The 18,991-nt window shown below is 36.6% G+C and overlaps 1 protein-coding gene across 6 annotated transcripts in view; it reads left to right on the forward strand.

Moving 5' to 3' along the window:
* The window catches only part of PTPN12 (protein tyrosine phosphatase non-receptor type 12), an 88,699-nt gene that overhangs the window by 65,616 nt on the left and 4,092 nt on the right, over positions 1-18,991 (forward strand). For 3 of the 6 annotated variants that reach the window (XM_035020428.1, XM_035020434.1, XM_035020433.1), the window contains 6 exons: positions 5,234-5,308; positions 6,545-6,633; positions 11,308-12,284; positions 16,808-16,885; positions 17,777-17,844; positions 18,738-18,768. In XM_035020428.1, the coding sequence (XP_034876319.1) occupies positions 5,234-5,308; positions 6,545-6,633; positions 11,308-12,284; positions 16,808-16,885; positions 17,777-17,844; positions 18,738-18,768 (1,318 nt within the window). The remainder of the gene's footprint in view (positions 1-5,233; positions 5,309-6,544; positions 6,634-11,307; positions 12,285-16,807; positions 16,886-17,776; positions 17,845-18,737; positions 18,769-18,991) is intronic. The other 3 variants (XM_035020429.1, XM_035020430.1, XM_035020432.1) reach the window with 3 other exon arrangements.

An 18,991-nucleotide genomic window follows, 5' to 3' on the forward strand; every position in this document is an offset into this window, starting at 1 on the left:
GGGAGAAGCAGACGCCCCGCTGAGCAGGGAGCCCAATGCAGGACTCGGTCCCGGGACTCCAGGATCATGACCTGAGCCGAAGGCAGTCGCTCAACCAACTGAGCCACCCAGGCGCCCCTCTTTTTCTCTTTAGTTTAATTAAAACCTGTTACAATCTGTGCTGAATGTAGCCAGATATTGTATAACATAGAATAGAATGCTTTATATATTACTGTGTATAATGTTATTTAAATTGAGAATCAGTTAATGCTTCAGAAAGCTAAATAGGCTGTGCTTTTTTTCTTTAAATTTTAGTGGAAGAACATTTGTTGTTTATATAAATGCAAGATTAATTTCAAAGTTAGTTTCTATACTTCAGAAATGTAGATACTTTAGACTACCATTTCCTTAGTATATACAAGTGAAAAATATTCTAACCATTACATTTTTCAAATGTATAGGAAATACTTATTTCATTTTTTATTGGGATATAATTGACATATAACATTGGTTTTGGGTATACAGCATAGTTATTTGATATTTGTATATATTGTGAAATGATCATCACAGTAAGTCTGGTTAACATCCATTACCACACATAGTACAAATTTTCTTTTCTTGTGATGAGAACTTTTAAGATTTACTCTAATGAACTTTGAAATATGCAGTACAGTATTATTAAGTGTAGTCATCATGCTGCACATTATATCCCATAATTTTTAAATTTTATACCTGGAAGCTTGCATCCTTTGACCCCCTTTACCCATTTCACCCACCTCCTACCCCCCACTTCTCGCAAGCACCAGTCTGTTCTTTGTATCTGTGAGTTCAGTTTTTTGTTTGTTTGTTCTTAGAATCCGCATATAAGTGATATCATACTGTATTTGTCTTTCTCTCTTTGACTTCTTTCACTTAGTATAGTGCCCTCAAGGTCCATCCATGTTGTTGCAAATGCCAAGAATTCCTTCTTTTTTTGGCTGAATGATACTCCATTGTGTGTATATGTCCCGTTTTCTTTATCCATTCGACAAATGGACCTTTGGGTTGCTTTCATGTCTTGGCTCTTGTATGTATGTATTTATTTATTTATTTTAAAGATTTTATTTATTTATTTGACAGAGAGAGACATAGCGAGAGAGGGAACACAAGCAGGGAAAGTGGGAGAAGGAGAAGCAGGCCTCCCGTGGAGCAGGGAGCCCGATGCGGGGCTCAATCCCAGGATCCCGGGATCATGACCTGAGCTGAAGGCAGATGCTTAACGAGCCACCCAGGTGCCCCTTGGCTCTTGTAAATAAGGCTGCAGTGAACATGGTGGTACATATATCTTTTTGAGTTTGTGTTTTCACTTCCTTTGGATAAATACCCAGAAATGGTATTACTGGATCATATGGTAGTTCTTTTTTTTTTTTTTTTTTTTTTTTTTTGAGGAACCCCCACATTGTTTCTATATGACTGCATCAATTTACATTCCCGCAAACAGTGCATGAGGGTTTCCTTATCTCCACATCCTCTCTAACACTTGCTATTTCTTATCTTTTTAATGCTAGCCATTCTGACAGATACCAGGTCTCATTGTGGTTCTGATTTGCATTTCCCTAATGATTAGTGATGTTGAACATATTTTCATATATTCCTGTTGACCATCTATATGTCTTCTTTGAAGAAATGTCTATTCAGGTCCTCTGCCCATTTTTAATCAGGTTGTTGGTTTTTTTGCTATTCAGTTCTCTTATTTCATAGATTGCCTTTTCATTTTGTTGATAAGTTTCCTTTGCTGTGTGGAAGGTTTTTAGTTTGATGTAGTCCCACTTGTTTATTTTTGCTTTTGTTGCCTGCTGTACCTTTAAAGCTTTTAAGTATATTTAAGTGATCTCCAGAAAATGGTATGTGATAAATACTGCATTGCTCTTTCATCTCTGTTTTCTCATTACCTGATTTCTTTTAGGTTTTATTCTATAAATTACACTTCCATTTTATTAGTCTGAACTTCACACTAGGATTATAATTTTGTTATAGATTGTTTCTGTCTAATGGGTCAGAGGTTTACAAATAGCTAAGGAATAGAAGAAAGATCATATGCATGTTATGGGATGAGATGAAATATCACCTGATAGCAGATTAGTGGTTATTTCAAACCTACTTTCGTATCTCCTTGCCTGGTACCTAGGAGACACCCACTAAATGTTTGCTAACTGAACTTAAAATGTTAGATTATATCCTTGCATTTCAAAGCTGACATGGTGACTGCTGGATTACCTTTTGGGCAAGATGGATATTTCTATTTTGTAAAAAGGAAAAACAGTTTTCCAAGGAATCCATTCTGAGAAAACTGTATTTGGTAAGAATAAATATTTTGCCACAGGTTGTATACTATAGTGTCTGACACTATATAACTATATAACTCAATGGATGAATGGATTTAAAAAGTGGAAGGACATCTGGGTAGAAGAAAAAAGATAGCGTATTCTAGGTAATTTTTTGATAGTGTCCTCTTTTTTTTTCTTAAGATTTTATTTATTTATTTGACAGAGAGAGCACAAGTAGGCAGAGAGGCAGGTAGAGAGAGGGGGGAAGCAGGCTCCTCTCTGAGCAGAGAGCCCAATGTGGGGCTCGATCCCAGGACCCCAGCCGAGATCATGACCTGAGCTGAAGGCAGACGCTGAACTGAGTGAGCCACCCAGGCACCCCTGATAGTGTCCTCTTAAGAAATCTTGTTTTCTAGGTATTTCTGAACCTAGGTGACTGTTTTTATAGCAGGTTTATATGTTGTTGGAGACTATAAATCCCAGTCAGAAAAAATGTGGAATCTAAAAAGTTGGGGAAGATCATCTTAGAACTGTATGGTTGAATAAAATGATTTGAAATATATTACTTGCCTTTCTGAACCTATGCTGTGAGAAACATTTATAAATCTATTTATTATTTCTCTGACAATTTAAAGGTAAAGTTATAAAAAAAAAAAAAAAAAAAACAGACAAACAAAAAACTCTTAAACTGTATGTTCCAGAATTATTTTCATAGAAATTTTGGTTGGAATGCTGATCAACAATATAAGACTCTATAATAAATGATATTTGTCAGCGGTATGTACAACCAAGAAGACTTTCCAGAGTAGGAGATCTAAAGAGAAAGTCTGTTCTGGAATTGAGTAGCCTATTGATTTGGGATTTAGAAACACTTCAGTAAGCAAACATTTGTAAGATGTACATGCATGCCTTTTTATCTTCTATATAAAAGACCACTACCAGTTATCAGTACCAGGATTTTCAGTTCTAGGATGATGGCGTAACAGCAACAATATGGTCCTTCTGTTGTTATTGTACATTTTAGATGTGATACTGAATTCTGAGTATTTTTTCCTCAAATGTAATGTCCTTTATTTTTAAAGCACTTTGTTTTAATATTTATATTGTTCTGCAGTTGATAATATATCCTTAAGTGTTTGATAATTAGGTTCTGATCTTTATTTGTGGCCTCTGATAGGCTGTTATGTGGTAAATATTAAGAAACAAAATTAGTGAAATGGGTGAAGGTGGTCATAAGGTAAAAAAAGAATTTTAGCAAGCTTTTCTTGAAACAAAAGAATATACTAGAACCTAATTTCAGTGGATTATTTAATTTCTAAAATACCTTGATTCACCTTCAAAAGTTGGTGATTGTTTCAATTGGTAGTAAAAGCCCCTTAATAGAGCTATATACATTAGGACAAATGTGGGAACAAAAGCTGTAGTTAATAGTGTCAAAAGATATGAGTAGAGCAAACATTATTGTAGCAAAAATAAGGAATCTAAGAAGAACTGTCCTATTCTGAAGTCCAGTAGCCAGGAGGTTTTGTTCATGCTGTGTAGGCAATGGTTCTCTGAGTTGCATTTCTATACTGCCCCATTGAGTTCTTTCATGAGATGAAATTCAACATGTTCAAAAGTCTTACCTACCCCCAAAGTTCTTTTTCCTCTTTTGGCCCTTTCTATTAATGGTTCCACCATTCTGTCATTACCCAAAATGAGGAATCCTTCATGACACCTTTCCTTTGTCATATTTGTTTGAAAATGCCCTTAATTTCCCTTATTCCCTTCCCACCTGTTCCCTTCCATACTCTTTTCTTTTTCTCAATATCTTACCTATCTCTCTCTTTTTATTTTTAAGATTTTATTTAGGGACGCCTGAGTGGCTCAGTCGGTTAAGCGCCTGCCTTCAGCTGAGGTCATGATCTCAGGGTCCTGGGATTGAGTCCTGCGTCAGGCTCCTTGCTCATCGGGGAGCTTGCTTCTCCCTCTGCCTGTTGCTCTCCCTGCTTGTGCTCTCTCTCTGACAAATAAAATCTTTAAAAAAAAAAAAAAAGATTTTATTTAGTTAGTTATTTGAGAGAGAGAGTGAGCGTGAGCAGCGGGGAGGGTCAGAGGGAGAAGCAGACTCCCCACTGAGCAGGAAGCCCAACGTGGGGCTCCATCCCAGCACCCTGGGATCGTGACCTGAGCCAAAGGCGGACAGCCAACCCACTGAGTCACCCCGGCGCCCCTCTTACCTGTCTCTTAATGTCATTCTAAATGCTGCCTTAATATTTCAACTTCTTAATATTTTTCAGCTATATTCTTAATATTCTCACCTTTAAATAACATCTCTGGTTTCACTACTTTATGATGTTATGATTACCCCTTTACTTTTTAGTTTGGTAATATTACTAGACTATACTTCTTGGAGTTAAGTACTATATACTTTACATTTTTGCATCCTCTCCAGTGCTTACTGTTTAGTGCATGTCACATACTTATCCACATTGCCTTACCTGCTATTCCAAAATCCAAAATGCTCTGAAAACCTAAAGTGGGGGGGGAGGGGAGAGAGAAGAGAAGATGGGGAAATAGAGAGTGAAAGTGTTGGTTTGGTATTACACTCATTTGGCAGCAAAACCTGACTTGACATGACTTGAGGCTATTCATATTGTACTATAAAAAATTGCTGTGTTTTACAGGTTAGAAGCAGTTTCATATGGTTCACCCTTAACCTTTATTTAACCTACTTAATGTGAATGTGTACAGATTTTGATACAAAAATATTAACGGGTGTTATGGGAGTGTGTTTGTAAGCAAATGAATTATTAATATGTATCTTTATGATGCAGAATGTCTAAATTCTGGTGATGTCTGAGGATCTAAAAGTGTGGCATCCAAAAGACCTGATTTACCTGAGGCAATAGCAATTTATATTTGTCTAGGTGTAATAATAATTAGTGCTCCCACTTTCATTTTCAAAGAGCCCTGATTTGGACAATAAATTACATGGCTACCCCACCTTAGCAGATACCCCTGCAACAGATGCCTTTGTTATGGTAGGTGGCTTTAATTAAGAATGAAAGCATCCATTCTCATGATGTTATTGTTGTTCTGGTCAGAGTAAGATACATAGTTAAGATGCATAAAACTCTTCTAATACATCTGATTATGTGTCAGGAGACAGGGTGCACTAAAAATTGTGGAAAAGTTGAGATCTCTCTTTTCCTTAGTTGAGCATACTTGGTAAAAAAAAAAAAAAGTCACTGGCAAGAAAGGCAAAGAAGGTGCTATGATGGACACAGTAGAAGTGTCTTTTGATGTAAAAAAAAAAAGGCAACTACAGTTTCAGAGTTCTTTAATCATAGTGTATGTAAAGATAGCTTTTTTCCTAAAATTAATCTGAGATGTAGTATCCTAGCTGGATAAAAATGAGGTACTTCCTTGAGGGTGAAACTAATTCAAGGCAATGTTTTATATAATAATCTCACAACTCTTCTGTTCACAATCCTAAACACAACCTAAGATTCTTAAAACTGTATTGACTCTGGAACATCCACATTAATGAATATTACTGGTCCTTGAGACCAGCAAGAACAAGGATATCCCTGAATGCGCGCTCTCTGCCTTTTTGGGGTTTATTTGGTTAGGGAGTGATATAAGGGCCATATATGCTTATGGAGCAAGGCACTCCGTGGTGATAAAGGGTAGGGCAAAGAATGATTAAAATGAGATCTGGGACCTGCTTTTAAAAGTACCAGATAGCAATAGGAATCCCAAAAAATTGGGAAAAATAAAAGATATAACCCTTATTTTGGCTTTTTTCCCCTTCTCTGTACATGTTAAGATTCTACTGGTAGTGATGCCTGAAAAAAGCTGTATCTTCTTTGATCTTTATTTTCTTGGAAATCTGTTCCTTTACAGTAGCATTTGAAATGTGTTGAAATGCCATGGTACACAATCGAGTTTTCAGTAACTGGAGATAGGCTGGGTTTGTTTTTGTTTTAAGTTTATTTATTTTTTTAGTAATCTCTTCATTCAATGTGAGGCTCAAATTCATGACCCTGATATCAAGAGTCACATGCTCTTTTGACTGAGCCAGCCAGCCGCCCCAGACTGTTTTTTGATATTAATCTCTTTGGCCCTTTCAGCTAAAATACAGAGAACCCATTTTGTTATTTGGGAAAAGTGGCATTATTTTAAAAATTGAAAAGCCTAGAAACAGTTTATGTGAAACATGTGAAAGGAAAATTATTTTTCTTCTAACTTTAATGAAGCTTTTTTTTTTCTCTCAGCAGAATGAAATTAACACTGAAAATATGGTCAGCTCCATAGATGCTGACAAACAAGATTCTCCTCCTCCAAAACCACCACGGACCCGCAGGTATTGTACGTCACATTTTCTTTGAAAGGATATTTTATTTTACTCACTGTTAATTAAAACAAATTCTGAATATTTCCAAGTTATTTTTATAACTTTTATCACTCTTTTGTCTCGGGTATAGCATGTGTATGGCAACTGATTTGTTACTGATACACTAAAAATTCTGTTTCACTTTGGGTAAAACCTCAGTACACTGTACCAGAGCAGTGAACATGACCGTGAATTGACAATAGCTCATATTTTGGTATGTAGTACAGTTAAATTTTTAAATATTCTAAAGATTTCAATTTTTGCATAATGACTAAAAAAGTAATATTGTCAAAAACTATGCACATTGAAGAAATTATTTAATAACATTACTAGCAAAGATGAGTTTATTTCTCTCAGCATTTTATTACTTTCATACCAATCTCATTTATAATGAAGTCAAGATATATTCTTGTACCCCTTTGTATTTCTTTTTTCTTTTTTTTCAAGATTTTATTTATTTATTTGAGAGAGAGAGAAAGAGAGAGCACACTAGACGGGGGAGGGTCAGAGGGAGAAGCAGATTCCCTGCCGAGCAGGGAGCCCGATGTGGGACTCGATCCAAGGACTCCAGGATCATGACCTGAGCTGAAGGCAGTTGCTTAACCAACTGAGCCACCCAGGCACCCTGTATTTCTTTTTTCTTTTAGGGCAGCTGCTAGGTCAGTTACATGGTAGTATAGAAAGAATTTAGATACAATCAGAAAGCTTTAGTTTCAAGTCCTTTTCACCCATTTACTACCTTTGAGGTTGTGAATAAGTCACTTAATTGATCCTGGGTTGGTTTTGGTTTTTTTGTTTAAGTATTGTCCTAGGGATGAAATGAAATAAACTATGTGAAAATGCTAAATATGGGACTTGGCACATATTAGATTTCCATTACATGTTAGTTTTCCCATGACAGTGTAGAATTAAAATGGAGTCAATTGAATTACTTTTAAAAGGAGGCACAGTAGAACATCTGTAATAATAAACTGTTAGAATGGCCTATACAGGGTCTTGTCTTGAGCAAAGAGCTGCCCAAATGGACTGGCCTTCCCTCAAAGTAGGACTTCTTTTATATAGGATTCACTGATTTTTTTTCCCCCTTAAAAGTTTGCTAGATGTTGGGGTGCCTGGGTGGCTCAGTTGGTTAAACGTCTGCCTTCAGCTCAGGCCATGATCTCAGCTCCTGAGATCGAGCCTCGCATCAGGAGCCTGCTTCTCCTTCTCCTTCTGCCTCGCCCCTCTGCTGGTGTGTGTGCACATGCACGCTCTCTCTCTCTCTCAAATAAAGAAATAAAATCTTTTTTTTAAAAAAAGTAATCACTAGCATTGATATAACATCTACTATATATGTTTTCTTCCATTTTTGTATTCTCTATTCATTCTGTAGATAGTCAGTGATATGTCAAAACAATGAGTGATGTCATGAATTCATTAATTTTTACAGTAATCTTGATCACAGGGATATTAATATAGCTGCTTTCCAAAGGAAATTGACCTGCATAGGCTAGCAGAGTTCAGCTGAGAACACAAATCTCTTATCTTCCAGTCCAATAATGCTTTTTTCATTATATGGTGTTACCTTCCTAGAAAAAAGCAGAGTAGTGAAGGTTTTTGTTTTTAAAGTGTTATGTTCTAATTTTTTGGTTGTCATTTCCTTTACTCCCATACTCTTTTCACCCCATATGGAATCTAGCCTAAATTATTGTAAGAAAAGTAATTTTCTGATTTTAAATAAAACATCAATTTGGAAAAAAAAATTATAGAGTCACTCATCTTAAGACTTGGTCAAATAAATGTAAAATTTTTTTATTATAAAGTCCAAGTATCTTTGTGTGAAATTCTGGGCCTCAGAGTATAGCTTCAGTCTATCTTTTTAGCCTTTTTTTTCACTATTTCTCCAAACTGTTGTGTTCATTGTTCTGTCCTCTTCTGGCACTGGTACAATGCCTACTATGTGGTAGGTCTTGAATAATTTGCTTTGTTTAAGGGAAAAATATGCCATCCTCAAATAGATGAGATTAAAACCAATATTTACAGTAAGAATTATGCAAGTTAGATCATATCTATTCAGTGGAATTTTTTTACATTGGAATATCTAGTAAAAAATGTGAGTGTTGGATACTATAGTGGAAAATCCGTATGTTGTATATATTTTTTTGTGGCTGTGCTTATAATAAGTGCTATTTAAGTGTTTTAAGCCTTGTTCCAACCTTAAATCAAGAAAGGATAAGGAAAAAAAAAATCTGTTAGTGTAATTACCAATCACATTTGAGTAGCCACAGGAACCCACAAAGGGACACAAGGAAACGTTTGGGGTGATGGATATATGTTTATTACCTTGATTGTCGTGATAGTATCATGGGTATATGCACATGTCCAAACTCATCAAATTTATACATTAAATATATTGGTTTTGTATATCAACTATACCTAAGTAAAGCTATTCTTTTAAGTGTGAGTACTAAAAATATATTTATTGTGTACATATCAACATCCTGCACAGACTGCTGCCAAAAGCACTTAGAAGATTATAGGTTAAGGGGTGCCTGGGTGGCTCAGTCAGTTGAGCATCTGACTTTTGATTTCAGCTCCGGTCAGGATCTCACAGGTTGTGGGATCAAGTCCTGTGTCAGGCTGCAAACTCAGCAGTCAGCTTGAGATGCTCTCCCTCCCTCTGGCCCTCCTCACCCACATACGTACACATGCGCACGTGCTCTCTCTAATAAATAAATCTTAAAAAAAAAGATTACTGGTTAAATAAGGCTACTTGAACACATTTAACTCTGGTCCCTCCCTAAACTTCCTAAAATTATAGTGAAGGAATATAAAAAATGTATAAAGATTAAAAAAACAAAATTGGAGAGGGGATAGTATCAGATGTCAACAAAATTGTGGAAAGTGGAAAGCACATCGACCAGTGAAAAGGGACTTAACAGAGAAAGCTAAAATTTGCTTTCCTGTAGGTGGGGGAAGCCAATAAGAAGCAACATGATTTTCCAGAGAACCCCCAGAAAAGCTCAGAAATTGGAAGTCCTCCTTAAGGCTGGTGTGTAGGATGGGACTAAAAGCAAGGAGAGTACCTAAGTACTCTTTATATAGAGTACTTAGAGTATTAATGAGTTCATGACACCAGATTCCTTACATTAAATTGAGCAAATGACTGCTTCTCCCACATTTGGGCATACAAGAAGGATTTACTCTGGAGTAGTTGAACCAGGGAGTCTCTGGATTCAAGGACAAGTGCCTTACTGAAAATAGGAATTTGTATGCTAAATGGTAAGATCCTCCAGCTCCCTTGCTCCCAGATTGCTGGTGGGAGACAGAATCTCTCTCTTGAAAAACTAACCAATCCAAGAGATGAAATGTATACTTATTCATGGTGTGGCCTACCAGTGATTTGCAAGGGCTGTATTCAGTCACCATGAAGTTAGACGACAACTAAGCCACAAGTCTCAAGCCCTCCTCCTTACATATATGTAGACATCTTCCAGTCATTTTTAGTACTCCATTCTTTTTTTTCCCCAAAGATTTTATTTATTTGAGAGAGAGCGAGCGAGAGAGTGAGTGAGTGGGGATGGGGTGGGGCAGAGAGAGAGGGAGAAACAGACTCCCTGTTGAGAGGGGAGCCCGATGTGGGGCTTGATCCCAGGACTGTGAGATCATGACCTGAGCCACCAGGCACCCCTGCCTCCTATATATAGTTCTTAAGAAGCAGCTAAGGATATGGCCACCAAAACAAGGAAGTGTAACTAGAAAAAGTAATATGGGACCTGGAAAACAGAGTGACAGAGGAGAGAACGTCATCAGCTCTGTGGTGGCCTAGGTAGTCAGTGGTATACACTGGAGCACGAGGCCCAAGGATCTGAGAGGAACATCTGTGGTATTGGTAATTACCGAAGTGCCTGATTGGTCAATTGAGAGGAGGTGTACAAATCTGCAAGAAAGTTCGAAGAAGGGCTGAATTACTGATGATACATAGAGAACTAAGCCATCTGAAACCCAAGGCAATTTTAGAGAAAAACAAGAAGTTGTATCAGAAAATATAGGAAATCATGGTGTCATCTGTAAGAATAATATCTATAGTCATAAGATTGAGCTAGCTAAAAATTACAACAGAACATTATTGAGAAGATAGAAAAGATACATAGGAAGACAATGGAGAATGTGTGAAGTAGATCAAGAAATAGTAGTTTATGCATTTTGAAATATTTTGAAATAATGGAGATGAATCTTAAAAGCAGCTATTTAAGAAAGTTGAAAGGTCATGTGTGGATAGCTGAAGGGCTGTGGAAGGAGACTGCTGTTTTTCATTAAAATTCTTGTATTTTTTTTTTAATTTTTTAAGATTTTATTTATTTATGACAGAGAGAGACAGCGAGAGAGGGAACACAAGCAGGGGAAGTGGGAGAGGGAGAAGCAGGCTTCCCGCAGAGCAGGGAGCCCAATGCGGGGCTTGATCCCAGGACCCTGGGATCATGACCTGAGCTGAAGGCAGACGCTTAACAACTGAGCCACCCAGGCGCCCCTAAAATTCTTGTATTTGTAAACAGTGTACATGTATTACCTTATTAAACATTAAATTTTGTTTGACAGTGTATAATTTTTTATTCATAAAAGGATGACCATTCTTATGATGCCCTTTTCTTAAATGTTTTTCAGTTGCCTTGTAGAAGGGGATGCCAAGGAAGAAATACTTCAGCCACCAGAACCTCATCCAGTGCCACCCATCTTGACACCCTCTCCCCCTTCAGCTTTTCCAACAGTCACTACTGTGTGGCAGGACAACGACAGATACCATCCAAAGCCAGTGTTGCACATGGTTTCATCAGAACAACATTCAACAGACCTCAACAGAAACTATAACAAATCAGCAGAACTTCCAGGGAAAAATGAATCAGCTGGTGAACAGGTGGATAAAAAATTGGAGCGAAATTTAAGTTTTGAGATTAAGAAGGTCCCCCTCCAAGAGGGACCAAAAAGTTTTGATGGGAACACACTTTTGAATAGGGGACATGCCATTAAAATTAAATCGACTCCACCTTGTATAAGTGATAAAGTCTCTAAGTCACAGGAATTGAGTTCAGGGGATCTAAAAGTTGATGATGTTTCTCAGAATTCTTGTGCGGACTGCAGTGCAACACAGTCAAATAAGGTTCCACTTACTCCACCAGAAGAGTCACAGAAGAATTCAGGCACACCTCCAAGGCCAGACCGCTTGCCTCTTGATGAGAAGGGACCTGTAACGTGGTCTTTTCACGGACCTGAAAATACCCTACCCAGGCCTGATTCATCTGAAGGCAAACCCTCAGATACCCACTGTCAAGCAATGAAAACTGTGAGTCTAACACCAAGCCCCACAACACCGATTGAAACCCATGATACTGCAAATCAGCATAACAGTTCCCCTCTGTTCAGAGCACCCCTCAGTTTCACTAATCCTCTTCACTCTGATGACTCGGACTCAGATGAAAGAAACTCTGATGGTGCTGTGACCACGAATAAAACTAGTATTTCAACAGCAAGTGCCACAGTTTCTGCTGCCACTAGTACTGAAAGCATTTCTACAAGGAAAGTATTGCCAATGTCCATTGCTAGACACGATATAGCAGGAACAGTACATTCAGGTGCTGAAAAAGGTAATAACAACATTATCTAACACTTCAGTATTTTTACTGTGTGCCAGTCACTGTTCTAAGCAACTTCTCTGTATTAATTCATTATGTTTTATTCCACATTTCGCTCTAGCGCCTACAGCAAAATTTCATTATTTTACATACTTTTTTTTAAAGTAAGCTTTTATTTATTGTTACCTTAATTTGGTTAATTGCATTACTAGGTTTTGTGTTTCCCAAGTATTTCAGTTGTAACTGAAAATGTTTGTGCTTTTTTTTTCTCCTGTGTTATAGTTTTTAGTATTTTATGTGGGTCAAAGATTTAGCTGACTGAATAATTAGAAATAATTTAGGGAAGATAGAATTGCTTAAAGTAACAGTGACATAAATAATGTGGAACGGCTTGATTGGCCATTTAATTTCATCCACGTTTATCACATATACTAGTTCATCTTCTTTTTATGCTTGTTTAACTACAAAATACTTTAAAAAAAAATTCTCTTCACAAAATACTTGCAAATGCAGCTACTTTCAACTCAGAGATTAACCAAGAAGCAAAATTGCAACTACTCAGCAGAATACAGGAAATTTAATTCAGTCAGTAGTGAATGTGATATATCCTCCTTATCTAAGTCATTGATACTATTATTTAATTAATGACTCTCTTTTTAAAACTGTCTTAGGGGGGCGCCTGGGTGGCTCAGTGGTTAAGCGACTGCCTTCGGCTCAGGTCATGATCCTGGAGTCCCGGGATCGAGTCCCGCATCGGGCTCCCTGCTCGGCAGGGAGTCTGCTTCTCCCTCTGACCCTCCTCCCTCTCATGCTCTCTGTCTCTCATTCTCTCTGTCTCAAATAAATAAATAAGATCTTAAAAAAAAAAATAAAATAAATAAAATAAAAAAAATAAAACTGTCTTAGGTTTTCAAGGTAATATGTGCACTTGGTTCCCAAGATGTATTATTGGTTGTTGAAACTCATCTTTGATCTACTAAAATAATCCTGGCTGCCTTCTTAAACAGGCCATAAAGTTGACAGCAAATGTAATAAACACAAAAGCTATTATGGGTAGATTAATTATCAGTGGTCATTTACTTGTCAGTGACTTTGATCATGACTTACATAGGCTGGTATTTACAAAGTACAGGCAAAATAAGTACTGTGAACTTGAAAGATAACTTTCTTTTTGTATTTCTGACCTAGTAAGTACCACCCATACTATGGTGCTTTTATTTTCCCCAACTCACACATACTGTTTTTAATCCAAAGAATGTATCTGGTAGAGTAGGTGAGAATCTAAGGTAGTTTCTTAAATTTACAGGATTCTCTGTATTCTTCTGTGTGTGTGTTTAAGATTTTATTTGTTTATTCCAAAGAAAGACAGGGGGGTGAGGGAGAAGCAGTGGGAGAGAGACAGGCAGACTCCGTGCTGAGCACAGAGCCCATGCGGGGCTCGATTTCAGGACCCCGAGATCATGACCCGAGCTGAAGCCAAGAGTTGGACACTTAACCGACTGAGCCACCCAGGTGCCCCTCTTCTGGATCTTCAGAAGATAATGGTTACCACCATAAATATTACTTTACTAGTTTGCCATAATTTAAAATTGTTAGTATCTTTTTCTTTCTCCACTTTGGAGTTTGCAAAATAACTGCCAAGTTGTAACTACGCAAGAAAATGAGTTGAAAAGAAATTTTCATTTTAGGCTTTTGTAGCATAGCAGGCATGCATCTTATGCTTAGGAAATATATTTCTTTAAACCATTAGTAGAAACAGAATTTGGTGTGAGGGCAGGGATATGATAATGCTCATTAAAAGTTATTGCTACCTGGGGCGCCTGGGTGGCTCAGTCGTTAAGCGTCTGCCTTCGGCTTAGGTCATGATCCAGGGTCCTGGGATCGAGTCCCACATCGGGCTCCCTGCTTCTCCCTCTCCCACTCCTCCTGCTTGTGTTCCTGCTCTCGCTGTCTCTCTCTCTCTGTCAAATAAATAAATAAAATCTTAAAAAAAAAAAAAAAAAATAGCTATTGCTACCTGACCAGTCGATGGTAACAGGAGTTCTTAACTATCCTTCCACAGCATTTTGTATTTTAAAGTCCTCCTGCTGTACACCAGCTCACTTGTATTCTCTCCATTTTATTTGTATGTCAAGGCAAAGATAGCTATAAATGTGATTTGTGGTTTCTTTTTGCCCTATTCTAACAATGCTAAATGAGTTTGGTATTAACTGAAAACTGTCCTGTGTAAGTATTCTGTGCTGTCACTTGACTACAAGCAATCCTATTTTTAATGTTTAGTTATTTACTTTATAGATGAACCATTGGCATAGGAATTAGTTTTTGTTTGCTTGTTTTAGAACTTGTTAAGTAATTACACAGAATAATTGTGTTTTGATACCTAAAACAACCTTTTACGTAAGTTACTACCTGACAAAAATTCCTGGCTATGAATTCTGATTTTAATACTGACTCAGGCCTCCTGAAAGATTTCTCAAACTTGTCTACACTAAGTCCCCATTCAGCGTATGATTTGCAAAAAAGCCTGTGTAAAATGTGCAGTCTCTGGTTGGATAACCTTTAAAACAGCAGTTTATAACATAGGAAAGGCGATACAGAAATCCAAGAATAACATGGGGCTGAGAAGCAAGAGCTGCAGTTAGAAAATAAAAGTCTTTAAGAATAAAGACTGTCAAGAGAAAAAGAGGTATAGAGTTTCTGGAAAGGTAACCTGATATTTAATGTAAACTAAGCAAGACTGCCTTTCCTGATTTGTTCAATTATGAAATGGCACCACAATGTGAGATTATGCATCCCTTCCTTCCAACAGCCATCTCTTCACTTGTGAGCTGTTAGTAATATGAGGGCAAGGGGAAGAATGGTGATGGCTCTAGTTATTACCAGTAGATAAAGTAGATTTTCTTTAGTGGCTTAACTTTACATGCAAGAGAGAGTTCCAGTACCAGTGATAGACATATAAAGTAATGGACTGGAATTCTTTTCTCAGCAGGACCTAGAGGCTGTATTTTCTTAGGTCTTTAGTTAAATAAATATAGGAAGAACACGAGCAATCATACCTGGCTCATGCTAGTTGAAAATTAAAAAGGCTTTGCTGATTTTTCAGTCTCTTTAATACATAGCCTGTCAGATGATACAGTTAAATAGCAAAGTATTATGGCAAGATTGTTCATTTTTTAAATCTTTTTTTTTTTTTTTTTAAGGTTTTATTTATTTATCTGAGAGAGAGAATGGGAGACAGAGAGCATGAGAGGGGGAGGGTCAGAGGGAGAAGCAAACTCCCTGCCGAGCAGGGAGCCCGATGCGGGACTTGATCCAGGGACTCCAGGATCATGACCTGAGCCGAAGGCAGTCACTTAACCAACTGAGCCACCCAGGTGCCCCAAGATTGTTCATTTTTTAAAGAGAACAGTTGTCAGGCCCAGACAAAATAATATAGGATTCTTACATTTCCTTTCTTCACCCCATCCTTCCTAAGCTGAGAGTCCATACACGGAATTATATCCTCATATTTGCTTTCTCTACCGCCAGTGAAACCTCAAAAGATCTAATACAGGGGTGCCTGGATGGCTCAGTCGGTTAAGTGGCTGCCTTCAGCTCAGGTCATAATCCGAGGACGTCAGGCTCCCTGCTCAGCCAGAAGCCTGCTTCTCCCTCTCCCTCTGCCTGCCACTCCCCCTGCTTATGTGCGTGCGTGCTCTCTTTCTCGCTCTCTGTCAGATAAATAAAATCTTAATCTATGTCGTAAGCTAACTGATGAGGCTCACATCGTGAATTATCTTTTCCAGGAGTGAATTTTGTTTTTACTGGTGAAAAGCTTTAATATAGCTTCAGTCAGTATTCTCAGAGCAGTTTATATGCCGCTGTTCAGAAGATTTTAGGCATTTAAATAAATGACCATTCAAAAAAAATTAATAGATTAATATATATTAGAAAAATAACACTTCAAATTTGTTATTTGTCATTACTGTTTGAAATATGACCCAAAAAAATAAGTAAATAAAATGTGACTAAAGGACATAGTTAAAAATGAGTGGGGTTTAAAAAGCAAATAGGACAGATGGTGGTATATAGTATGGCAAAATTCATGAAAGGAGTTAAACAATTGATTCCAATTTGGGAAACACTGGCTTAAGTCAGATGGCCCAAGCTTTCCTTCGTGGACTCAAAGCATCATCTGCAAGCCTAACAGAGAGGTCCCTTGCTTTCTACTAAAGTCTGCGTTCAGACTCAGAAGCTAGAGTGATTACTGTCTGCAGGGTGTCAGAAAGTCAGGAGAGAGTCATTTTCTCTGTGTGGTGGTGATGGAGTTCATTCCGCTTTGCTCATTAAGCTTCATAATTTTCTTGATAACGAGTCAAGCAGTAAGGATTTCTTGTTTGTTTTTTGCATTTTTAAAAACTGGTTCTCTTATATACTTGTGGAACTGATTTTTAGAATGTCAAAGTTTTCTTGTTTAGATAACAAATTCATTCTTTAATGAGTTAATATTCTTTAACAAGTTCATAATTTGTCTGAATTTTATGTATTTAATATAGATGTTGACGTTAGTGAAGATTCACCTCCTCCCCTACCTGAAAGAACTCCTGAATCTTTTGTATTAGCAAGTGAACATAGTGAGTGTCTCTTCTGCTTTTACATACTTCATACTGTAATAATAAACTCCAAAAAACATGGCTGATTTTAGTCTAGTTGCTACTGAATTGCATAATTAAATTCAAATGGTTTGAACTGATACTGACAAATGTTTTTACTTCCTTGTATGAAAAATACTTTTTATTTTTTTTAAATACTTGAAAATATTTTTTATTTGCTAAGATTGCTAAAATGGCTGCATTTATGTTACTTAAATTTAGTTAAATTCAATTATAATTGTATTTGCAAGTTGTTGTCTTTTCATTTCACTAAATATAGTACTTATTTATGAAAAGGCATTAATTGCTTCACTGGGTGCCAGTTTAGGTAAGTAAATATTTAAATTGGGTTGTAGGTGGGCATCAACTCAGTTGGTGTTAATTGAGGGAGACTTTAGGCCACATGAGTATCAGTGAGAACTGGGAGAAAGTGATCAAAGCCTTCATAATATACTTCTCTGTCTCTTCTTAAAAAAGAGTACAGAAACAGCTTTAACATATTTATAGTGTCTCATGCTCAGTGGGGTCCTCCCTAGCCTTATCTGAGTTACATTTTATCAGTATTATATTAATTTCAACTGATTTCAAGAATGTTAAAAACAGTGAAGCCATATATACTACAATACTACCAGATGAGTACATCTAGGTCTGTCACGTGTAGATTACAGTGAGCTTACAGTAACAATAAACTCTGATGACTGAATTAATTAAACTTTAAGAAAGGAAACTTAAGGGGATTTTCTTGAATTAATAGAGAATATTTTATGGAAGTGATAGTTTCTAAAAGATTTATAGGGTCTGTTTTTGTATCTTACTTTAATGCAAGAAATTCAAGAATTAAACATGTTAATTGTAAGATTTCATTTTTCTCAGATACACCTGTGAGATCTGAATGGAGTGAACTTCAAAGTCAGGAACAGTCTGAACAAAAAATATCTGAAGTGAGTCCTTTTGGGATTGGAACAGCTATATACTCAGTATTTTTGCTCTTTTGTTTTGTTAATTTATCTTAGTTTGTTACAAAAACTGTTACCTTAAGACTATTAATCACCATTTCTTTTGCTAAGATTTTAGATGAAAAGTCTATATAAAATGTGATAGGAAATTTTTTAAAAGGGCAACATGAGATACATATGACCATGACTTCAGAGTGTCATTTTTCTAGACTGTTTTTGAAATTTGTAAATTATGCCATGTTTTAAATCATTTTGGAGGTGTGACTAGAACAGGAGTTACATTTTCAGGGTCATAATACTTTCTTAGATTTTGTTCCTCCCACTATAACACTAAGTACATAGTCCCATCCTTTGGTTTGTCTGGTCACAAGAGGTTTCTTTTCACATTCAGGAAATGTTTGGTAGCTAAATATATTAGTCATGGGAAATACCATTGTTCATCAACATTAATATTTTTCATATTTCCTCCATATTTTAATATCCCCCAAATTAGGGTACATCTTACAATTGATTAAGAAACATAATATACTTTACTTGGCACATAAAATAGTGGTAACCTATACTAACGATGTTATGTCTTATGAATATGGTAGAGGACTGGCAAAATGGAGTTGTATGGTCCTTTGTGTAGTAGCTCCTGCATTTTCAGTTTCCATCTAGAAGGAAGAAATAGTTACCCTGTCTTTTTCATCTCAGTATAAAATACCATAACATTTAAAAATTTTAAGCCTAATTGAAAACACCATTGTTTTCTTTCCCTTTGACACTGAGAATTTTAGTAGATCTTGCTTTCTTGGGATATATACTCAGACCAAATTTTCTATTATTTGTTATAAAAGGGATATACTGTAATAGCTATTAAAATGTCTTCCTTTTAGGGCTTGATAACCTCTGGAACTGAAAAATATGGTAAGTTAGATTTTGTTCCTTTTTGTTAATAGATTACATAGATTAATCTCCATAAAATAGCATGTCTCATGGTGTACTGAACCTGAACTATGCAGTATAATTCTTTTAAATTAATTACTGTATCAGATATTATTAATCTGGGAAGTAACAACATTTATTCTTGGTAGTTACAGGCTAATGGAGAAAACATTATTTTAAAAAATATTTTTCTGTGTTTTAATCT

Source organism: Mirounga leonina, unplaced genomic scaffold (genome assembly GCF_011800145.1).
Source record: "Mirounga leonina isolate KUSES-001 unplaced genomic scaffold, KU_Mleo_1.0 Mir_174, whole genome shotgun sequence".
Classification (NCBI taxonomy): domain Eukaryota; kingdom Metazoa; phylum Chordata; class Mammalia; order Carnivora; family Phocidae; genus Mirounga; species Mirounga leonina.